Here is a 24,128-nt window from a genome sequence, read left to right on the forward strand (position 1 = left end):
CCTAGGATACACAAGATATAAGATACAATTTCCTAAACACATGAAACTCAAGAAAAATGAAGACTGAAGTGTGGACACTGTGCCCCTCCTTAGAAGTGGGAACAAAACACCCATGGAAGGAGTTACAGAGACAAAGTTTGGAGCTGAGATGAAAGGATGGACCATGTAGAGATTGACATATCCAGGGATCCACCCCTTAATCAGCATCCAAACGCTGACACCATTGCATACACTAGCAAGATTTTATCGAAAGGACCCAAATGTAGCTGTCTCTTGTGAGACTATGCCGGGGCCTAGCAAACACAGAAGTGGATGCTCACAGTCAGCTAATGGATGGATCACAAGGCTCCCAATGGAGGAGCTAGAGAAAGTAGCCAAGGAGCTAAAGGGATCTGCAACCCTATAGGTGGAACAACATTATGAACTAACCAGTACCCCGGAGCTCTTGACTCTAGCTGCATATGTATCAAAAGATGGCCTAGTCGGCCATCACTGGAAAGAGAGGCCCATTGGACATGCAAACTTTATATGCCCCAGTACAGGGGAACGCCAGGGCCAAAAAGGGGGAGAGGGTGGTTAGGGGATTGGGGGTGGGTGAGTATGGGTGACTTTTGGTATAGCATTGGAAATGTAAATGATCTAAATACCTAATAAAAAATGGGAAAAAAAAGAAAGAAGTTTGTGAGAGGAGGCAGAGGAGGAGGAAGAAGAAGGAAAGCAGAGCAGAAGCACATGGCTAGGAGAAACCACAAGACATAGACAGCATGTATTCATTTTAATTGAGTTGTGTTTTCATTGTCTGGACATATTTGGGAGGAGATTTACCGCAACAGACCATATCATAAACAGAGCATGGAGGAAATTTGTTAATAGGTAGCAATACTTTAATAAGTAAATAAACAAGGAGCAACACTTCTTTTCCTGATATGTAACAGGATTCCAGACATGGCAAACCCCCAAGACATTAGCACAACTGACTCTACAGGAGAAGTGCCATTCAGGTTGTAAACCCTCGGCCAGAATTGGAAATGCTGAAGCAAATCCCTCTCCTCAGAGTTCATGGAAACATAGCTAAGAGGTGATAGGAAGATGTAAGAGGAAGAAAACATGGGAGACAACAGAAAAACAAGGCCCTCTTAGTCAACATGGGCAAAGCTCATATGAACTCACAGAGAATGAAGGAACATGTTCAGGGCCTTCACATTTATGTACCATGTCCTCTGCATGTATATTATGGCTTCCACTCTTTTGTATTTATGGGATTGCTAAAGTGTGAAAACAAGTGGATCTCTGACCCTTATCTTTTCTCTTGGGGGCTTTCTTCTGTTGCATTGTCATATCAAATTTAAATGATCAAATTAAATTTAAATGTTGTAGTTTTTTTATTATATTATATTTTATTCCATTATTATATAAATAAATGAATAAAGAGATTTTTGTCAAACCAGATGTCTTGCCACTCTTAATTTGTATATTTTACTGAATATTGTGTATTATACTGTATTTACAGGGGTTAGAGATATGGCATAGCAGGTAAGAACACTTGTTGTTCTTCTATTGTACCCAGGTTAAATTCCCTTCACTTCACCACATGGTGCCTTGCCACCTATAACTTTACTTCATGGTGCCATCTATAATGTTACTTCAGGGGGATCTATCACCTACTCTCCTCCATAAGTACCAGGCATACACGTGGTACACACACATAGATGTAGGCAAAATACCTATAAACATAAGATAAAAAGTGAATTCTTACAAACATATTAATTATAATTTGGGTGACTATGTGTTTGTGCACACATAGTGCCAGAGAATCACTGCACTATCTTCCTAGTCTCTTACTTTTTTTTATTTATGATTATTACTTATATCAAAATGCTTCTTGTGACCTCTGAACTCCATTTCAGTCACACACACACACACACACACACACATCTTTTATTTTCCCTAACTCTTTATACAACTCCTTAATGAAGGGTTTATGCATGAGTTCTAAAAGGTAGCAGGTGAGGTTATTAAACTAATTAGCACATAATGGCAAGTTTATGAAAAAATTGGGGACTACCTTAAATTCTGAGTAAAGCTACAGGGATCAGGGAATACCAGTACCATAACACTGGACTAAGGAAACAAGTTTTGGAACCTCAATCTGAGATAGCTCATCTTTGATGACATCTGAGGTCTAGTTTCTGAATGAACTCTAGCCGATTCCCTTTCTTATGTATCGTATTTCCAGATCACCCCCTTCCCACATAAAGCCAGTCAACAGTTCTATTATAAATTCTAATTTCTTTTTTAAAAACTAATTAATGTTAGGGACACCTACAATAATATTTGTTTTACAATATGAACCCCAACTGAGGCTGTCACAAAGATGCTTCATGTAGAATGAATCATATAGTTCATGAAGCTTAGAGACTTAGTTACGTCTGTGTTGCTGAGTAATTAAAAAGAAAAAAGAAACAACAAACAAACTAGCAAGCCAACACAAAACAAAACAAAGCAAACAAACAAACTACTACAGTTATGGTGCAGAGCAGCCTCTTGGGCTCCTTTGGCCAAAACTTTCCAGTGTCCTTCTATGCCTGACTTCATCTGACACATTTTGTGTGCAGTTTGAGGAACCAGGAAAAGCAACTGTGAAATCGCAGCTCCACATTTCTGCAACTATGTGTAGTTTGTCTGTCTGTCTGTCTGTCTATCTATCTATCTATCTATCTATCTATCTATCTATCTATCTATCTATCTATTTACCTATTCTTTATATCCCCAAACTCTGTCCCCTCTTCAGGTCTACCCCTCACAGAATCCCTCCTCACAAACCTGATTCTCCTCTGAGTGGGTGGGGCAAACGTGGGTATCATCCTACTCTGCTGCAACCTGTCTCTACCAGATTAGGCATGCCCTCTCCAACTGCAGCCAGACAAGTCAGCCTTGTTGGGGAATGAACACAGAGTCAGGCTAAAGCTTTGGGGAAGAGTCTGCACTCCAGATGTTGGGGGACATGCATGGAAACTGAGCTGTATGTATGTGTAATTTGTATTATGACTTGAATCTCCAGGCTTCTAGTGGTGAGAATGAAATATGATAGATCCACTGCCACTCAAAGAGAACAGAAAATAAGTACAAAAGCATCACCAATACAGCACAAGAGATTGCAGAAAGAATCTCAGAGGTATATTATACAATGTAACAAAATGATACATCAGTCAAAGGTAATTGCCAAAATGAAGCCATTTCTAACATAAAAGATCCAGGAAATTTGCGACATTATGAAAAGACAAGTCCTAAGAATAATCTGAAGATAGGGGAAAAAAGACTCCCAGCTCAAAGGTCCAGAAAATATCTTCAAAAAATCATAAAGGGCTATTTCCCTAATTTAAGAAAAATAGGCTCTAAACATACAATATGCTTACAGAACACCCTTGACAGAAACCACAAATAATAAAAGTTCTTTCGTGTAACTCTAACCAAGCAAAGGAAAGTCTTGTAGGACAAGACTTCAGGTATCTGCAAAAAGAAACAGAAGAAGATATCCAAGGATAGAAATATCTCCCATGCTCATGGCTCAGTAGGATTAACATAGGGAAAATAGCCATTTTACCAAAAGTAATCTACAGATTCAATGCAATCACCATCCAAATTCCAACATAATATTTATAGGCCTTGACAGAATAATTCTCAACTTCATTTGGAAAAAACATATATACAAACAAACAGGATAGATAAGATAATACTAAACAATAAAAGCACTTTTGGAAGTATCACCATCTCTGACCTCAAGCTATGCTACACAACAACAGTAATAAAAACTGCATGACTTTGGTATAGAAACAAACAGGTCGAACAGGAGAATCTAATTGAAGATGCTGAAATAAACCAACATGCCTATGATCACTTGATTTTTCACAAAGAAGGCAAAAGCATACAAAGGAAAAAGGAAAATATCTTGAACAAATGCTTCTGTCCTCAAGCAAATGAATGAAAATAGATCCATATTTATTTCCCCATACAAAACTCAAGTCCGATTGGATCAAAGAACTCAACATGAAACCCAGCAGAAGAAAACATGGCAAATATGGTACAGGAGATAGTTTCCTGAACAGAACATCAATGGTTCTGGCTCAAAAATTAGCAAATGGGATCTAATGAAACTGAAAAGTTTCTGTGAGGTAAAGGACACTGTCAATAAGACAAAATAGCAACCTACAGATTTGGAAAGGATCTTCAATGATCCTACATATGACAGAGGGTTAATATGCAAAGTATTTTAAAAATGTAAGAAAGTATTCACCAACGAACCAAATTATGCAGCTTAAAATATGGGGTACAGAGTCAAACACAGAATTCTTAACAGAGGACTCTCTAATGAACTAGACACACTCAAAAAATGTTCAAAGTCTTTAGTTATCAGGTAAATGAAAATCTAAACAACTGTGAAATTCTATATTATATCCATTAGAATAGCTACTTTTAACAACTCAAGCAGCAGCACATACTGACAATGATTTGGAACAATGGGAACACTCCTTCTTCAAGATCATGTAGGCTTTATCCCAGGAATGCATAGATGATTTGATATATGCAAAGCCATCAACATAATACACTAAAAAAACAAACTCAATGAAAAATAAACACAGGATCATCTCATTATATGCCAAGAGCATTTGAGAAAATTCAAAACCCCTTTATGGAAAAAGTCTTGGAAGGACCAGGAATTCCTGGCCCATACTGAAACATAGTAAAACCAGTAGCAAACCAGTTGCAAACATCAAAATAAATGGAGAAAATTTTAAAGCAATCCAATTAAAATCAGGGACTAGACAAGGCTACCCACTCTCTCCCTACCTACACAATATAGTACTCACAGTCCTATCCAGAGCAAATAGACAGAGAAAGAAGTCAAAGGTATACAAATAGGAAAGAAATCAAAGTAGCAGTATTTACTGATGGTATGATATAATTAAGTGACCCCAAGAATTCCACCAGAGAAGTTCTTGTTTTTTTTTAATTAGGTATTTATTTCATTTACATTTCCAATGCTACCATAAAGTCCCACACACAGTCCCCCACCCACTCCCCCACCCACCCACTCCCACTTCTTGGTCCTGGTGTTCCCCTGTACTGAGGCATATACAGTTTACACGACCAATGGGCCTCTCTTTCCACTGATGGCTGACTAGACCATCTTCTGAAATATATGCAGCTAGAGACATGAGCTCTGGGGGGTGATGATTAGTTCATATTGTTGTTCCACCTATAGGGTTGCAGATCCCTTTAGCTCCTTGGTTACTTTCTCTAGCTCCTCCATTGGGGACCCTGTGATCCATCCAATACCTGACTGTGAGCATCCACTTCTGTGTTTGCTAGGCCCCAGCCATAGTCTCACAAGAGACAGCTATATCTGGGTCCTTTCAGCAAAATCTTGCTAGTGTGATACAATGGTGTCAGTGTTTGGATGGTGATTATGGGATGGATCCCCGGATATGGCAGTCTCTAGATGATCCATCCTTTCATCTCAGCTCCAAACTTTGTCTCTGTAACTCCTTCCATGGGAGTTTTGTTCCCAATTATAAGAAGGGGAAAAGTGTCCACACTTTGGTCTTAGTTCTTCTTGAGAACTTGTGTTTAACAAATTGTATCTTATATCTTGGGTATTCTAAGTTTCTGGGCTAATATCCACTTATCAGTGAGTACATATTGTGTGAGTTCCTTTGAGATTCGGTTACCTAACTCAGGATAATGTCCTCCAGGTCCATCCATTTGCCTAGGAATTTCAAAAATTCATTCTTTGTAATAGCTGAGTAGTACTCCATTGTGTAAATGTACCACATTTTCTGTATCCATTCCTCTGTTGAGGGGCATCTGGGTTCTTTCCAGCTTCTGGCTATTATAAATATGGCTGCTATGAACATAGTAGAGCATGTGTCTTTCTTACCGGTTGGAACATCTTCTGGATATATGCCCAGGAGAGGTATTGCTGGATCCTCCAATAGTACTATGTCCAAATTTCTGATTTCCAGAGTGGTTGTACAAGCTTGCAATCCCACCAACAATGGAGGAGTGTTCTTCTTTCTCCACATCCTCGCCAGCATCTGCTCTCACCTAATTTTTGATCTTAGCCATTCTGACTGGTGTGAGGTGGAATCTCAGTGTTGTTTTGATTTGCATTTCCCTGATGATTAAGGATGTTGAACATTTTTTTCAGGTGCTTCTCTGCCATTCGGTATTCCTCAGGTGAGAATTCATTGTTTAGCTCTGAGCCCCATTTTTAATGGGATTATTTGATTTTCTGGAGTCTACCTTCTTGAGTTCTTTATATATATTGGATATCAGTCCCCTATCTGATTTAGGATAGGTAAAGATCCTTTGACAATCTGTTGGTGGTCTTTTTGTCTTATTGACAGTGTCTTTTCCCTTGCAGAAGCTTTGCAATTTTACGAGGTCCCATTTGTTGATTCTTGATCTTACAACAAAGCCATTACTGTTCTGTTCAGGAATTTTCCCCCTGTACCCATATCCTCGAGGCTTTTCCCTACTTTCTCCTCTTTAAGTTTCAGTGTCTCTGGTTTTATGTGAAATTCCTTAATCCACTTAGATTTGACCTTAGTACAAGGAGATAGGAATGGATCAATTTGCATTTTTCTACATAATAATCTCCAGTTGTGCCAGCACCATTTGTTGAAAATGCTGTCTTTTTTCCACTGGATGGTTTTTGCTCCCTTGTCAAAGATCAAGTGACCATAGGTGCGTGGATTCATTTCTGGGTCTTCAATTCTATTCCATTTGTCTACTTGTCTGTTGCTATACCCTTCTAAACAACTTCAGCAATGTGGCTGGATATAAATTTAACTCAAACAAATCAGTAGTCTTCCTCTAATAAAAGGATAAATAGGCTGAGAATGAAATTTGGGTAATGTCATCCTTCATAGTAGACACAAATAATATTACATACCTTTCTGTGACTCTAACCAATAAAGATCTGTGGGACAAGAACTTCAAGTCTCTGAAGAAAAAAAATGAAAAAGATCTCAGAAGATGAAAATATCTCACATGCTCCTAGATTGGCAGGACTAATATAGTAAATGGACATCTTACCGAATGCAATCTATAAATTCAATACAATCCCCATCAAAATTACAACTCACTTCTTCATAGAGTTAGAAAGAGCAATTTGAAATGAATTTGGTATAACAAGAAACCCAGGATAGCAAAAACTATTCTCAACAATAAAAGAAATTCTTGAGTAATCACCATCTCTGACCTCAAACTGTACTACATAAGAATAAAAACTGCATGGTGTTGGTACAAAGACAGGCAGAAAGATCAGTGGAATAGATTTGAAGACACAGAAATGAACCCACATACCTATGGTCACTTGATCTTTGACAAAGGACCTTAAACCATCAAGTGGAAAAAAAAGATAGCATTTTCAATGAATGATGTTAGTTCAACTGGCAAATCAGCATGTAGAAGAATGCTAATAGGTTCATTCTTATCACCTAGTACAAAGCTCAAGCCTGAGTGGATCAAGGACATCCACATAAGACCAGATATACTGAACCTAAGAGGAGAGAGGGGGGAAAGACCCTCTAAAACATGGACACAGGGGAAAATTTACTGAACAGAACACCAATGGCTTATGCTCTATGATCAATAATTGACAAATGGAACCTCATAAAATTGGAAACATTCTGTAAGGCAAAAGACACTGTCAATAGGACAAAACTGCAACTAACAGATTGGGAAAAGATCTTTATCAATCCCACATCTGATAGAGTGCTAATATCCAATATATACAAAACACTCAAGAAATTATAACCAAGATAATCAAATAATCCTATTAAAAATGGGGTACAGAGCTAAGCAAAGAATTCTCAACTGAGGAAATTCAAAGGGCTTAAAAACACCTAAATAAATGTTCAACATCCTTAGTTATCAAGGGACTGCAAATCAAAACAACCCTGAGATTCCACCTCACACCAGTCAGAATGGCTAAGATGAAAAACTCAGGTGACATCAGATGCTGAGAAGGATGTCGAAAAAGAGAAACATTCTTCTATTGTTTGTGCAATTGAAAGCTTGTACAACCACTCTGGAAATCAGTCTGGCAATTCCTCTGAAAATTGGACATAGTATTACTCGAGGATGCACCTATACTACTCTCGGGCATACAGCCAAAAGATGCTCCAATATATAGCAAGAACACATGCTCCACTGTTCATATCAGCCGTATTTGTAATAACTGGAAACTGAAAAGAACCCAAATGTTATTCAACATAGGAATGGATAGAGAAAATGTGGTATATTTACACAATGGAGTACTACTTAGGTATTAAAAACAATGACTTCATGAAATTCTTAGGCAAATGGATGGAACTAGAAAATATCATACTGAGTGAGATAACCCTATCACAAAAGAAAACACATGGTATGTACTCACTGAAATGTGCATATTAGTCAAAAAACTCAGAATAACCAAAATACAAGTCATAGACTACATGAATGTCAAGAAGAAGGAAGACAAAAGTGTGGGTGTTTCAGTCCTTCTTAAAAGGGGAACAAAACACAGGAGCAAATACAGAGACAATGTGGAGCAAAGACTGAAGGAAAAGCCATCCAGGGAATGGCCCCAATGGAGGAGTTAGAGAAAGGACTAAAGGAGGATCACAATAAGGGAGCAAATATAGAGACAAAGTGTAGAGCAGAGACGGAAGGAAAGGTTATCCAGAAACTGCCCACCTGGGGATCTATCCCATATAGAGACACCAAACCCAGACACTATTATGGATCCCAAGAAGTGTATGCTGACAGGAGCCTGATATAGCTGTCACCTGAGAAGTTCTTTCTGGCAAATACAGAGGCAGATGCTCACAGCCAACCATTGGACTGAGCCATGCCTTCCAAATGGAGAAGTTAGAGACAGGACTGAAGGCATTCAAGGGTTTTGTAACCGCACAGCAAGAATTCTATCAACCAACCAGAGTTCCTAGGGTCTAAACCATCAACAAAAGAGTAAACATGGATAAAATTGATAAGTGGATATTAGCCAAAAAGTACAGAATTTGTATAATACAACTCACACCAAACAGAGATCAAATTGCTGATGCCAAGAAGCACTTGCTGGCAGGAGCCTGGTATGGCTGTTCCTTCAGAGGCTCTGCCAGAATCTGACCAATACAGATGTGGATAATTGCACCTAACCATCAGGAAGATCAAGAGGACCCCAATGAAGGAGTTAGTGGAAGGATTAAAGGAGCTGAAATAGTTTGCAAACCCATAGGAAGAACAATAATATCAACCAACCAGACTGTCAGAGCTCCCGGAAACTAAACCACTGAAAGAGTACACATGGAGAGACCCATGGCTCCAGTTGCTTATATAGCAGAGAATAGCCTTGCTGGACATCAATTGGAGCACAGGTCTATGATCCTGTTCTTGATGCCACAAAGTAGAGAAATGCTCGGGTGAGGCAGGAGTGGGTGGGTAGGTGAGGAGCCCCCTCATAGAAGCAAGGGGGTGTTGGGGAAGGGGGGTTGTGGAGAGGAAAGAAGGAAGAAGGAAAACATTTGAAATATAAATAAATAAAATAACCAATAAAAAACTTAACAACTCAAAGGCCATATGAAGTTTAACACGATCCAGTTGCAGATTTTTCAATCTAACTTAGAAGGGTGAACAAATTAATTATGGGAGACAGATTAAAGGATGAACCTGGGTTGGAGGGGAGAAGTGGGGGATTATCAAGAATGGATGGACACAGTAAAGAGCCCAGAGGGCCATGAGAAGGACTGAAAACTTCCAACTGCCAGATTTGGGGGTTAGGGGAACTTCCAGAAAATTCCAGCAATCTATATGAGATGCTTCCGGGACTCAACATGGATAACCTTATCCAAAATCCTTAACAATGAGGAGAAAAAACCTGAAGAGACCACCTCCAGTAGCTATAATTAGTTCCCAGTGGATGGATTGGGCCACCCACCCATCTTCAAAAATTTTGACCCAGAATAGTTCCTGGCTAAAGGAAATACTGGAACAAAATGGATCCCAGCCTGAAGGAAAGGCCATCCAGTGACTGGCCCAGCTTGGTATCCATCTCATGCTCAGGCACCAAACCATGACAGCATTACTGATCCCATGTTGTGCTTGCAGACAGGAACCTAGCATGCCTGTCCTCTGTGGGGCTCTACCAGCAGCTAACTGAGACAGATGTAGACACTTAGAGCCAAGTATTGTACTGAGGTCAGTGTCGTCTGTGAAAGAGTTAGGGGAAGGATTGAAGAAGCTGAAGGCAATGGCAACCCCATAGAAAGAATGCCAGTATCAAATAATTTGAACCTCTGAGAAGTCCCAGAGGTTATGTCACCAACCAAATACCATACATAAGTTGGTCCATGGACCCTGGCACATATGTAGCAGAGGACTGCTTTGTCTGGTCTCATGGAAGAGGATGCACCTAATTCTATAGAGACTTGATGCCCTAGGTAAGGGGGATGCTGATGGGGGACAGTGAGATGGGGTGGCAGGGAGTATCCTCTCTGAGACAAAGGGAAGGAAGGAAACTTGGGAGAGAAGACTGGGAACTTTGGAATGTAAACAAATAAAATAATTTAATAAAAATTTAAGCAAACTCCTAATAATTATATGTATATATATATAATGTAAAATATAAAATATATATACATTGCTGCCATGGTCATACTGTCTCTTCACAGCAATGAAAGGATAACTAAGTTGACAACTGCCCACTCCCGCCAGAAAAAAAACAAACCCCTACGCCATATTTTCCTTCACTTTCCTCCTGATATTTCCTCATTGATCTGTCTACTCAAATTATTTTGAACCCTTAAGGCACTGGGGAAACTTGCATCTGACTTGGATATCTGGATTCCAGGAATGTTTAGACAAAATACTGATTCTATTCAGAGATGAAAGGGAAAAGTTAGCCCCCTCCTCTGAAATGCAAAGACTTCAGTATTGCTTTTCTAACCTCTCTGATTTATCACATTTTCTACTCCATGCTTGTTTAAAAAGAACCCTGAGTGAAGTGGTACAAAATGACAGCTAAGGATGGGGAGATTCTAATTTTCCTGTTTGATATAAAACATATTAATGAAATTTTGATAACTGGTTATTTTCTTCATGAAGGGGAATCATAAGGATGCCCAAGATACCTTAAGGAACTAAGATGGCCTAGTCAGAAGTCAATGGGAGTAAAGGCCCTTTGTCCTATGAAGGCTCTATGCCCCAGTGTAGAGGAATTCCAGGGTCAAGAAGCAGGAGTGGGTGGGTTGGTGTACAGGAGGAGAGGGTAGGGTATAGCGAGAAGGTGGTTTTCAGAGGGGAAACCAGGAAAGGGCATACCATTTTAAATGTAAATAAAGGATGGGCCATCCAGAGTCTACCCCACCTGTGGATCCATCTCATAATCAGCCACTAAACCCAAACACTATTGCATATTCCAGTAAGATTTTGCTGAAAGGACACTGATATAGCTGTCTCTTGTGAGACTATGCCAATGCCTGGCAAATACATTAGTGGATGCTCACAGTCAACTATTGGATGGAACACAGGGCCCCCAATGGAGGAGCTAGAGAAAGTACCCAAGGGGCTGAAGGGGTCTGCAACCCTATAGGTGGAACAACAATATGAACTAACCAGTACCCCCAGAGCTCGTGTCTCTAGCTGCATATGTAGTAGAAGATGGCCTAGTCGGCCATCATTGGGAAGAGAGGCCCCTAGGCCTCTCTTTATATACCCCAGTACAGGGGAACGCCAGGGCTAAGAAGTGGGAGTGGGTGGGTAGGGAAGCAGGGCAGGGGGAGGGTATAGGGAACTTTCAGGATAGCATTTGAAATGTAAATAAAGTATCTAATAAAAAAGAAAAAAAGAAATGTAAATAAAGAAAATATCCAATAAAATAATAATTTATAATAATAATAACAAGAATAATAGAAACATCTTTATAAGAATAGTTGAAGATTTTTCTTTCTGAAGGAAGAAGAATTAGACTAGCACAAACAGCAAAAGATGAGACCCAGCATTATCTGTTTTTCATTAGATATTTTACATATTTATATTTCAAATGTTATCCCCATCCTCAGGTTCCTACCCCTCCCCCAGAAACCCACTATCCTATGTCTCCTCAGCCTGCTTCTATTAGGGTTTGTCCCCACCCAACAACACATTCCATCCTCCCTCCCCTCACTTTCTCATATACAGGGGCATCCAGCCTTCACAGGACCAAGGGCATCTTCTCCCATTAAAGCCCATGAAGGCCATCTTCTGTTATATATAAGTCTGAATCCATGGGTCCCTCCAGGGGTACTCTTTGGTAGTTGATTTAGACCCTGGGAGCTCTGGTTGGTTGATAGTGTTTTTCTTCCTATGAGGTTGCAAAACCCTTCAGCTCCTTAAGTCCTTTCTCTAACTCCCCCATTAGGAACTGCTTGCTCAGTCCAATGGTTGGCTGTGAGCATCTGCCTCTGTATTTGTTAGCTCTGGAAGAGCTTCTCAGGAGACAGCTATATCAGACTCCTGTCAGCATGTACTTCTTTACATCCACAATAGTGAGTGGGTTTGGTGTCTGTATGTGGGATGGATCCACAGGTGGAGCAGTCTCTGGATGGCCTTTTCTTCAATCTCTGCTACACATGTTGTCTTGGTTACTTGCTCCCATGGGTATTTTGTTACCCTTTCTATGAAGAACTTATCTTAGCAATTTACATTCTTAAAGTATTCCAGATCATCATTTTACAGCCTTTTGTATTTTCTCCCTAATTAATATGTACTGGATATAAGCTTTCTACTGTGGTTTTATTTTGTATTAAGAATTGGTTTCATCTTTAAATAGGAAGTTTTTCCTAGAATGTGGATAGGATATTGGAGCAATACCCTAAGAATATTTTACCTTGAGTCCTGTAATTCCAATAAGAGGAAGCTCAAAATAAACTATGTATTTCTCACTATATCCCTATGCCCTTTTTCCCTTTTTATAATTTTCTGTAGACACGATTAATGATCAACCCTCCCAGGAGATATAAAATCAGAAAAGGAGGATTCAATGTTTATTGAAACTTGTAGGAAGACATGGATATGGAAACAGACTTGAAAAGCACCCACAGAGATGATGTATACACCTAAGTGCATCAACATCCCACATTGAACTTCTAGGGAAATGTGGGTAAAATGGATTAGAGAGCCTACATTTTCAGTTTCGGGTAAGAATTGGCTTCTAGAGAAGCAGCAGATAATCCACAGACCTTTGCATAAATATCTCTATGCTTCATGACCAAGTTTTTGAATATTAACAATTTAGAATCTAGGGTTAGCAATTTGCACAAGTTCTTCCAATTATAATTGTATGTCATTGGATTTATTAAAAACTAATTGCTTTAATGAAACCATTTAATGAGGACTAGTAGACATCCTCCTTCATTTCATGAAGTAAGATAATGTCATGTCTAAACTATGTAGCTAAGGATGTGATGTGATTTCTTTTTCTGAGAAGAAGACTTGCATGGTTTCATCCACCATGTTGTTACATTTTCTTCCAGAATGTTCTTCCAGAAGATATAACAACAAGTGAGGAAAGGGAGAACTGACTTGCTGTTTCAATGTTGCCTCATGAATCAAAATTTCTCGTGACTTTTCTAAATCACTAGGTTTCTTGGTTGTATTATAATGCTGTGGAGAGATACCATAACCACAAAAACTCTCAGAAAGGAAAGCCTTTATTTGGAACTTGCTTACTGTTTAGTTCATTATCTTCATATTATGGAGCATGGCTGCACCAAGACAGACATGAGAGATGAGAGTGTGGAATCAGGATCAGCAAGTGACCAGAAAATAGAAACACTGGGCCTGGATTAGGCTTTTAAAACCTCAGAGTCTAATGCAGTGACACACTTTCCAACAAGGCCATGCCTCCAAATCCTATCAAATAGGGTTTCTTACCAAGCATTTAAATATATTAAGTGAAGTGGGCCATTTTTATTCAAACTACCACACTAAGCATAGCACTAACCAGAAAAAAGTGCCAAGCACTAAATTTCATGTGGTGTTTAGTTACACATAAATGTAGAAGTGTTTCCTTTTTTATTTAGAAGTGTACAGATTGTGCTTGAATCAGTGTTCTTCTGTGCAGTCAGGGCTGCTCAGAAGCTGATGATCCTCTTTATACAGTCTTTTCTTTACTAGAACTAAAGGTCAAACTACTGATTCTGGAAAAGCTTTCTTGACAAATTATAATATATTAATGATGTGCTAAATAAACATTAGTATCTTGACTTCCTGTGATGGTGACATTTCTCCTAGAGATGGAGAGAGAGAGGCTGGTAACTGTGTCTGATGGATTTCATTCCAAGCACCTTAAATTGGAAAATTGAAAATAAACTATTACATAATTATTTGTGTTATTATTAAGTGTAATTTAAATTTAAACGTAATGGTACATATAAATATTTTAAATAAATTGTGTTTCTTCATTTAGAATGATAAAATTTCCTCATGAATTTAATTATTCACAGTAAGGTACACACACATACAAATGGATTCATAGATAGATAAATAGATAGAAAGATAGATAGATGGAAGGATGAGTAGATAGATAGATGATAGATAAATAGATAGATAGATAGATAGATAGATAGATAGATAGATAGATAGATAGATAGATATAAAGAAAAATTAAGGTTCATTTATTAGTTCTCTGTTGGCTTTTTTGTTTCTTTATTAGTGGAGTGTTTCAATTACTGGTCATGAGAATAGAAAGAAAATATACATGATTGTCAGTAGATTCTTTTTTTTGAGAGAAAATCATTTCAAGCACATATTAACAGGACAATTTAGTGAAAAGAAGATCAGCTAATAAAAGTCAGAAAACAGATTAGGATGGATACGGTTTTTTGTAAGAAAACATCAGTGTATTGTGAGTAAATGGCTATGCTGAAGAAAAACCACCTACCAAGAAGATCCTAAAGTCAGTTGAAGTAGCAGAAGAAAGATGTGAAGGTTGGTGTGGACCACCAGTAAAATAGCTGATGAGAAGTGCCTGTCACACTTGTCTTCAAAAATCAGGAAAAATATTGAGAATAAATAAACACTGGCAATAAAAAGATTATTTGAGAACAGCACTGAATTATTTGAGAAGAGCAGTGGATTATTAAAGAGACAGTCATCCAAAGATGCAAATGACTTTGTGAAGCAGAACACCCTGTGTGGACTACTGCAATCAAACCACTGGCCACAGTTTATTTCTAGGAGGAAGTAGCAGGGCCCTAAGGAGTTACAGTGTTTTTGTTCCAGTCTGTAGCACTGTGTGAATGGGTAACCACTCCACTGCTGGCAGTAATAAGTTGCATCATTTTCAGCCTCCATGCTGCTGATTGTGAGAGAGTAAGAGATCCCAGCCCCACTGCCACTGAAGCGAGCTGGGACTCCAGAAGCCAGGTTGGATGTGCCATAAATCCAGAGTTTGGGGGAAGTGCCTGACTTCTGCTGGTACCAGTGCAAGTAGCTGGAACTTACACTTGAGCTGGCACTGCAGGTCATGGTGACCTTCTCCCCCAGAGAGGCAGCCATTATTGCTGGAGACTGGGTGAGCACATTTTCTCCTCTGGACATTATGACTGAAAAGAAGAGACATAGAGGAAGATGGATTAGTAGAAATAGAGGTAAAAAATAATTTTATACCATTCAACATTTAGATGTAAGAAAAAGAAAAAAAGTACATTTTAGACTCAAATTCCCCAGGAAAAAAGAATTTTAGTTGCATTCTGATCTCAAACTCCCTGCCCTCTGTTACCTGTGACAATGATTAGCAGGAAGCTGATAATCTGCACCTGTAAATCCATTGTGTCTTTGAATTTTAGTCCCTGGCTAATTCCTGCTATTCTCACAAGTACTTTGCTTTAAAAGAACTGTGAGATATTTGTGGTTACAGAAGATGAAGTATGCAAATAGCAAGATATAGTATAAGCAGTTCTTGGCTTATAACTTGGTCTGTTAACTAAGGCAAATCAGGTTAAGCCATGACAATATCTATTTATTTGCATTCACTACACTGAAAAAGAAGCAAATTTCTGTTTCCTCATTTTTCATTTTTATGAGGAAAAGCCTTATCCTATAGTATTATCCATATATTTTCCCTAAATACAAGATTTATTTGATCCACTAAACAAGGGATGTTCAATTGACTAGTTTGACCTATATTCCTCCCACAATAAAGAATCAAGAATGACTGTTTATAATGATCACAGAAAGCATTATCTGTTTCTTCTTTTTCAGAATAATGCTCATTAGACTCCTCACTACTCATTCTAATCTGTTCTGATGATCATTCCCACAAAGCTAATGAAAAAATAGCATCCAAATGTGATATGGAACCCAGGTGTGCTCAGAGACATTTCTCCAATTGTCAAGCACAGATGCCATTCCTAGAAGGATAGCAAAAATAACTTCCCAATGAAATCAATGGTTCTGCTGGATTTATGAGAATATGGGCTGGGAATTTAGAAAGATGAACTCATAAAATCTACTCTGAATAATCAACATTCTTGGTGTGTGCTGTGCTTTGAAAATGTTTAGTTTATGTTCGATTTATTATCTGAAAATATCTGAGAGCACTTATCAAATAAATTACATTTTATTCATTAAAGATTGACAGCACCAGAGTCTGCAAATTCAACTCTAAGTTTAATCAAAAGTTTTACTTACAGCAAAGACTGTGGGAATGGGGGAGGACATGAATGAGCTCATACTGGGAGGAGAGCTGATAAAATGTTGTAAGTGAATAAAACAGTTTTCTTAAAAATAGTTTTAATTTACCTTAGATAAAGTTTCAATTATCTTCCTATAACTTTACAGTTAGCATATCCATGATTAAGCATGGCTATTTCTCTAGATCTTTCTTAAAAATGATTTATCATTCCTCCCTTCATGAAAGATTTCTTCCATTTTATTATCAACTATTATGAAAAACAACTGGGAGACTCTGAAAATAGATAGATATATTGAGAGATAACTGTCCTAAGAATTGTTTAATTAAAGTTAATTATTAAGTATGCCTTTCTGAGCACACGATTATAACTAAATGGCTACTCTTCTTTCTGAATGAGAAATATTTTCACCTTTCATTGTATTTAGTAATTTTATTCTGGTTACTTCAGAATGGAAAAATCTTCCTTTTTTTGTGAATATGGGTTTTATATTTCACCAGTTAAAGATACTAAATCATCCTTGGTGCTATATAATACAAATAAGTCAGTACAACATTCCATTAATCTGATTATGGATAAAGAAAAGGATGTCTCTGTCACCATCACACTAAATCTGAAATTTAGGAAACCTTAAAAAATAAAAAAAATAAAAATATTTTTTCTCTACTCTCTTGAGATAGAAGGATATCTAATGTTTTTATTTATTTATTTATTTATTTATTTATTTATTTATTTATTTTATTCTATGGTTGTGAGTAGTTTGCCTGCATGAATGTATGTGTATAACATGCATTTTTGATACCCAAGGAAATCAGAAGAGGGCTTCATATATACCAGTACTTGAGTAATGAATGACTATAGGAATACACCAATTGATTCCAGGTTTTTCACAAAAGCAACAAATGCTCTTAAATGCTAAGAAATATCCTGAAATCCAGAAACATCAAATATTAAAATCTGATTAACTCAGTTTCATTTAAGAACCCTTGGTATTATGAATACAATGACTGTTATTAAAAACAGGCACAGAATGGAGTTCTTCTTGTGTGGATCAAGAGCTGAGGGAGTTCTTGATTTCTTTCTTTTTTAAAAATTTAATTTAATTAATTTTTTTTTTACTTATTCACTTTGCATCTGGCTCAATATCCCCTTTTGCTCCCCCTCCCACAAACTTTTCATCACTACTCTTTGCCTTCTCCTCTAAGCTAGAGACCCTCCGGGTATCTCACCCATCCTGACACTTAAAGAGTCTGCCAGCCTAAGCAATATAGACCATTTATTACAACATATCCCATGTACAGGTAACAACTTTTGACATAGCCCCTGCTCCAGTTGAGATTCCATCTCATACTTATCAGAATGGCTAAGATTAAAAACTCCAGTGATAGCACATGGTGGCTAGGATGTGGAGAAAGTTAAACACTCTTTCATTGCTGGTGGCCATTCAAACTTGCACAAACATTTTGGAAATTGATTTGGCATTTTCACAGAATACTAGCAATAGTTCTACTTCAAGACTGAGCTATACCACACCTGGGCATATACCCAGAAGGTGATCCAACATCTCACAAAGACAACCATGTTCATAGCAGCTTTATTCATAATAGCCAGAAACTGGAAACACCCTAGTTGTCATTCACCTGAAGAATGGATAAAGGAAATGTACATGTACACAATGGAACACTATTCAGCTACTAAAAACCAAGACATCATGAATGTTGCAGGCAAATGGATGGAACTTGAAAATATCATCATGAGTGAAGTAACTGTCTTAAAATTGCATGTGTGATATGCACTCATTTATAAGTGGATATTAACCATAAAATACAGGTACCATGTTACACTCCACAGACCCAAAGAAACAAAACAATAAGGAAGGCCCAAACAAGGAATATTGAATCTTAATTAGGGGGGAGAATAATATAGTCATAAAATGCAGATAGATGGAGGGAACTAGGAGGGGGATGGGGAAGTGAACGTGTATTCAGGATCATGTGTAGGCAAAGACAGAAGAGATGGTTTGATGGTCATGACAATGAATTGACATCTACAACTGGCAGGGGTGAGAAGGTAGGGGACATCTCCAGGACTACACACAGAACTAGAATAATGGAGGTGCCCAATGATCAATGGGGTTGACCTTAGCTGTGGCTTACTATATTGGGGATATGAAACCTGAAAAGAGCACTTCCTTTATCCATACAGGAAACCTAGGGAACGATAGAGACACCAACCCACTTCAAGACTTTCAATACAAATTTTATCTTTTCTACAGGTAACACAGGCATGGGGGAAGGAGCAGAATCTGAGGGAAAAGACAACCAATAACTGGACAAAATTTAGACACACCCAATGGGCAAGCACCAATCCCTAACACTATTAATGATACTCTATTATGCTTCCAGACAGGGACATGTTGTCTGCTGAGAGGCTTGACCAAGCAACTTATTCAGACAGATACAGACACACATAGCCAAACAGTGAATGGAACTTGGGGACTCTTATGGAAGAACATTAAGAAGGATGGCAAGACCTCAAAGGGGATAGGAACTCTACAGGAAAACCAACAAAATCAACTAACCTGGACCCTTGGGTTACTCAGAGTCTGAACCACCAGCCAAAATATACAAAGACTGGACATAGACCTTCCCCCTCCCCCCCCCCACCATATGTAGCTGATATGCAGCTTAACATTCTTCTGGGTGCTGAAAAAATTTTTTTTCATTATTATTATTACTTTAATTATTTTTTTTTCTTTTTTTTAAACACTCCAGATTTAATTCCCCTGCTAGACCACCCTTCAACTATGCCACATCCCATACCTCCTAACAACCCCCAGTCTCCATGAGGAAGTCCCCACCACTGCACCACCTCATCAGACCTCTAAAGTCCCCAGGGCCTCATATTAGCTGGTGTATGCTGCCTTGTTGGTGATTCAGTATCTGAGAGATCTCAGGGGTCTAGGTTAATTGAAACTACTCTCTCCTCCTACAGTGTTCCCTTCCACCTCAGCTTCTTCCAGCTTTTCCCTAATTCACCCTCATGAGTCAGCAACTTCTGTCCATTCGTGGGGTACAGATACCTGCATCTGATACTTTCAGCTGCTTGTTGGGTCTTTTGGAGGGCAATCATGATAGGTCACTTTTTGGTTAGTGTTCCATAGCTAGACCCTAGGGCCTCCCCTTGAGCTGGATCCCACTTGCTTGACCTTCTTTTCCTCAAGCTAATCTCCATTTCCATTCCTGTAGTTCTTTCAGACAGGAACAATTATGGACCAGAGTTTTGATTGTGGCAACCCCATACCTCACTTGGTGCTATAACTTTCTGCTGGATGTGGGCTCTACAAGTTTCCTCTCCCCACTGTAGGGCATTTCATCTAGGGTCCCTGCCTTTGACTTCTGAGAGTCTCTAACCTCCCAGATATGTGTAACATTCTGGAGGGTCCACCAAATGCCCTTCTTTTCAGGGTTGCCTATATCCATTCTTTGTGCTGGTCCTCAAGGCTTCAGTCCTTTTCTCCCCACTCAATACCAGATCATAGTCCCCTTAACTCCCCTCTCCCCTTTTTATCCCAGTTCCTTCCTCCCCCCTTGTGGTTGCTTTCTCCTCAGTCACAAGTGGGACTGAGACATCCTTCTATGGGCCCTTTAGCTTGTTGACTTTTTGAGTTCTGTTGCCTGTATCTTGTTTATTCTGTACTTTCTTTCTTTTTTTTTATTTTTAAATTATTTTATTTTATTTTTATATGCGTGGGAACCCTCAGAGGCCAGGAAAGGGCATCAGATTCTGTGGATCTTGATCTTCAGCCAGTTGATCACGAGCTGCCTGATGTGGGTGCTGGGAACTGAACCCAGCTCCTCACCAAGAACAGCCAATGTTTAGGGCACTGAGCCAGCTCCCACAGGCTTATTTTGAAAAGATTCCAGGCATGACTTTTGAGTCTCATTATATCTTATTCCTGCTGTGAACATATTTGACCCGCCAAGGGCTCAGTCTCTTTGAGTTGCTCTCATTTCATTGCCTAAGCAGTTGGCCTGCTCCTTTGGCCTTGGCTTTACAAATGCTTTTATTAGGGTGACAACTGTCTGTGCAGGCAGCATGGCTGTTTTCTTCTTCTCCAGTCTCTGTTTCCAGGCAGCAGCTTCCCTGCCCTGTTGGTTTTTTGTTTGTTTGTTTTTTTATTTTTTTTTCCATTTTTTATTAGGTATTTAGCTCATTTACATTTCCAATGCTATACCAAAAGTCCCCCTTACCCACCCACCCCCACTCCCCTACCCACCCACTCCCCCCCTTTGGCCCTGGCGTTCCCCTGTACCGGGGTACACAAAGTCTGCGTGTCCAATGGGCCTCTCTTTCCAGTGATGGCCGACTAGGCCATCTTTTGATACATATGCAGCTAGAGTCCAGAGCTCAGGGGTACTGGTTAGTTCATAATGTTGTTCCACCTAAAGGGTTGAAGATCCCTTTAGCTCCTTGGGTACTTTCTCTAGCTCCTCCATTGGGAGCCCTGTGATCCATCCATTAGCTGACTGTGAGCATCCACTTCTGTGTTTGCTAGGCCCCGGCATAGTCTCACAAGAGACAGCTACATCTGGGTCCTTTCAGTAAAATCTTGCTAGTGTATGCAATGGTGTCAGCATTTGGAAGCTGATTATGGGGTGGATCCCTGGATATGGCAGTCTCTACATGGTCCATCCTTTCATCTCAGCTCCATACTTTGTTTCTGTAACTCCTTCTGAACTGAAGTATGAACTGAAAGAACTGAAAGTATGTCATTATAAGAAGACACCTTCTGTTTCCACCATTCTTCACTGTATTATTAAATGTGAGGAATTGCAATTTCTGTAGTACACATGTCAAAATAGTTTATAATAAGAAATGAATGAAGCTGGCTGGTCATATGACTGAACTACAGCTCATCATTGATACTCAGAGTTAATTGTAATAATGAATTCCAGGATCATTTTAGTGAACAAATCTTAGAGACACAAGGTCACACTAATGAGGAACACATTTAAGGAAGTTTTAAGAACAAAATTCACAAACAGAAAACCTGAGACTTTATTCTTCTTTTGAATAAATGTCATAGTCTCATTTGAACACAAATGTACACTTGATTAAGCATTAGAAGTTGCAGAGTGCAGACTGGAGGAGATCCTATATAATGCAAAGCCTATTAAAATATTATGTTTATCCAAATAGTTTTTGCATCAAAGATCACTCAGAGCAGTTACAAAATGATATATGTTGTCAATGTTCCACCTCGTAAGGCATACCTTCCACCATGCTTTTTACTTTGAGCTAAATACTCAAATGAGTTTTGTTTTTAAATCCGATTTTCTGATTTTGGCTGGTTTTTGTGCATAATTATTTACTGAACATATTATATAGGCAAGTTTTGAGTATTCCTTTAACTAGGTTTCATAAGTGAAGTTGTCTTTAAAAAGAAAAGAAACTAAGTTCACTCTGAAAAGTTGTTGGCTGGATTTCAAACAATCCACTTTAACTTCAAACTAATATTCCCCCCTTGGCACAATGTATATCCTAATATTAATTTTTGGAATTGAGTCTATTTGGTGCCTTCTTATTCATATGAGACTCTAGTACATGAGCAGGAATAGGTAATTTCAAAAACTCAAGCAGCACCAAATATTGACAATGATTTGGAGCTCTGGGAACACTCCTTCTTCAAGATCCAGTAGGCTTTTTCGCAGTAATGCAGGGATGATTAGATATATGAAAATCCAACAACATAATCCACTAAATAAACAAACTCAAAGAAAAAAAGAAAAAAACACAGGATACTCTCATTAGATGCTTAGAGCATTTGAGAAAATTCAATACATCTTCATGGAAAAAGTCTTAGAAAGATCAGGAGTTCAAGGCCCATACCTAAACATAGTAAAACCAGTCCCAAACCAGTAACAAACATCAAACTAAATGGAGAAAATCTTGAAGCAATCCCATGAAAATCAGGGTCTAAACAATGCTGGCCACATTCTCCCTTTCTATTCAATATAGTACTTGCAATCCTAGCCAGAGCAATTAGACAAAAAAAGGAAGTCAAAGGGATACAGGTTGGAATGGAAAAAGTCAAAATAGCACTATTTGCATATTATATGATAGTACAATTTAGGGACCCCAAAAATTCCACCAGAGAACCCCTATACCCGATAAACCACTTCACCAAAGTGACTAGATATAAAATTAACTCAAATAAATCAGTAGTCTTCCATGACTAAAAGGATAAACAGGCTGAGAATGAAATTTGGGAAACAACACCCTTCACAATAATCATAAATAATATTACATATCTTGCTGTGATGTGACTCTTACCAATCAAGGTAAAGATATGTATGAGAATAACTTCAAGTCTCTAAAGAAAAAAAATCAAAAAATATTTTAGAAGTTTGAAAGATCCCCCATGCTCATCCATTGGTAGGAATAATACAGTAAAAATGCCCATCTTGCCAAAAGAAATCTATAGATTCAATAAAATTCCACCAAAATTCCAACTTATTTCTTAATACAATTAGAAAAAGCAATTTGAAAATTCATTTCTAATAACAACAACAAAAAAAAAACAGGGAAGCAAAAGCTATTCTCAACAATAAAAGACTTTCTGGGGGAATCACCACCCCTGAACTTAAGCTGTACTACAGAGGAATAGTGATTAAAAACTGCATGGTGTTAGTACAAAGACATGCAAGAAGATCAATGAAATAAAATCAAAGACCCAGAAATGAACCCACAGACCTTTGGTCATGTGAACTTTGACAAAGGAGCTAAAACTGTCCAGTGGAAAAAAGACAGCATTTTCAACAAATGGTGCTGGCTCAAACTGGCATTTAGCATGTAGAAGAAGACAATACAACCCATTCTTATCTCCTTGTACAAAACTCCAGTCTAAATGGATCAAGGACATCCACAAAAGACCAGATACACTAAACTAATAGGAGAAAAAAGTGCAGAAGACCCTCCAATACATGGGCACATGGGAAAATTTCCTGAACAGAACACCAGTAGCTTATGTGAAATAATCAAGAATTGACAAATGGGACTACAGGAAATTACAAAACTTCTGTAAGGCAAGGAGACTGTCAATAGGACAAAACTGCAACCAACAGATTGGGAAAAGATCTTTATTAATCTAAATCTAATACAATGTTAATATCCAATACATAAAAAGAACTTAAGAAATTTTACCCCGGACAATCAAATAACCCTATTAAAAATAGGGTACAGAGCTAAACAAATAATTCTCAACTGAGGAATAACAAATGTCCAAGAAGCATCTAAAGAAGTGTTCAACATCCTCAGTCATCTGGGAGATGAAAATAAAAACAACCCTGAGATTCCACCTCAAACCAGTCAGAATAGCTAAGATCAAAAACTCAGGTGACAGCAGAT

General features: G+C 38.4%; 1 gene segment (V, D, J or C) and 1 further gene; one reads left to right on the forward strand and one right to left on the reverse strand.

Moving 5' to 3' along the window:
- Igk (immunoglobulin kappa chain complex) overlaps window positions 1–24,128 on the forward strand; it is a 3,171,119-nt gene that overhangs the window by 2,110,450 nt on the left and 1,036,541 nt on the right.
- Window positions 15,321–15,854, reverse strand: Igkv4-51 (immunoglobulin kappa chain variable 4-51). The segment is given in 2 exon segments: window positions 15,321–15,629; window positions 15,806–15,854. Coding segments are annotated over 2 exon segments (358 nt in total).

The sequence above is a fragment of the Mus musculus genome, chromosome 6 (genome assembly GCF_000001635.26).
Source record: "Mus musculus strain C57BL/6J chromosome 6, GRCm38.p6 C57BL/6J".
Lineage (NCBI taxonomy): Eukaryota > Metazoa > Chordata > Mammalia > Rodentia > Muridae > Mus > Mus musculus.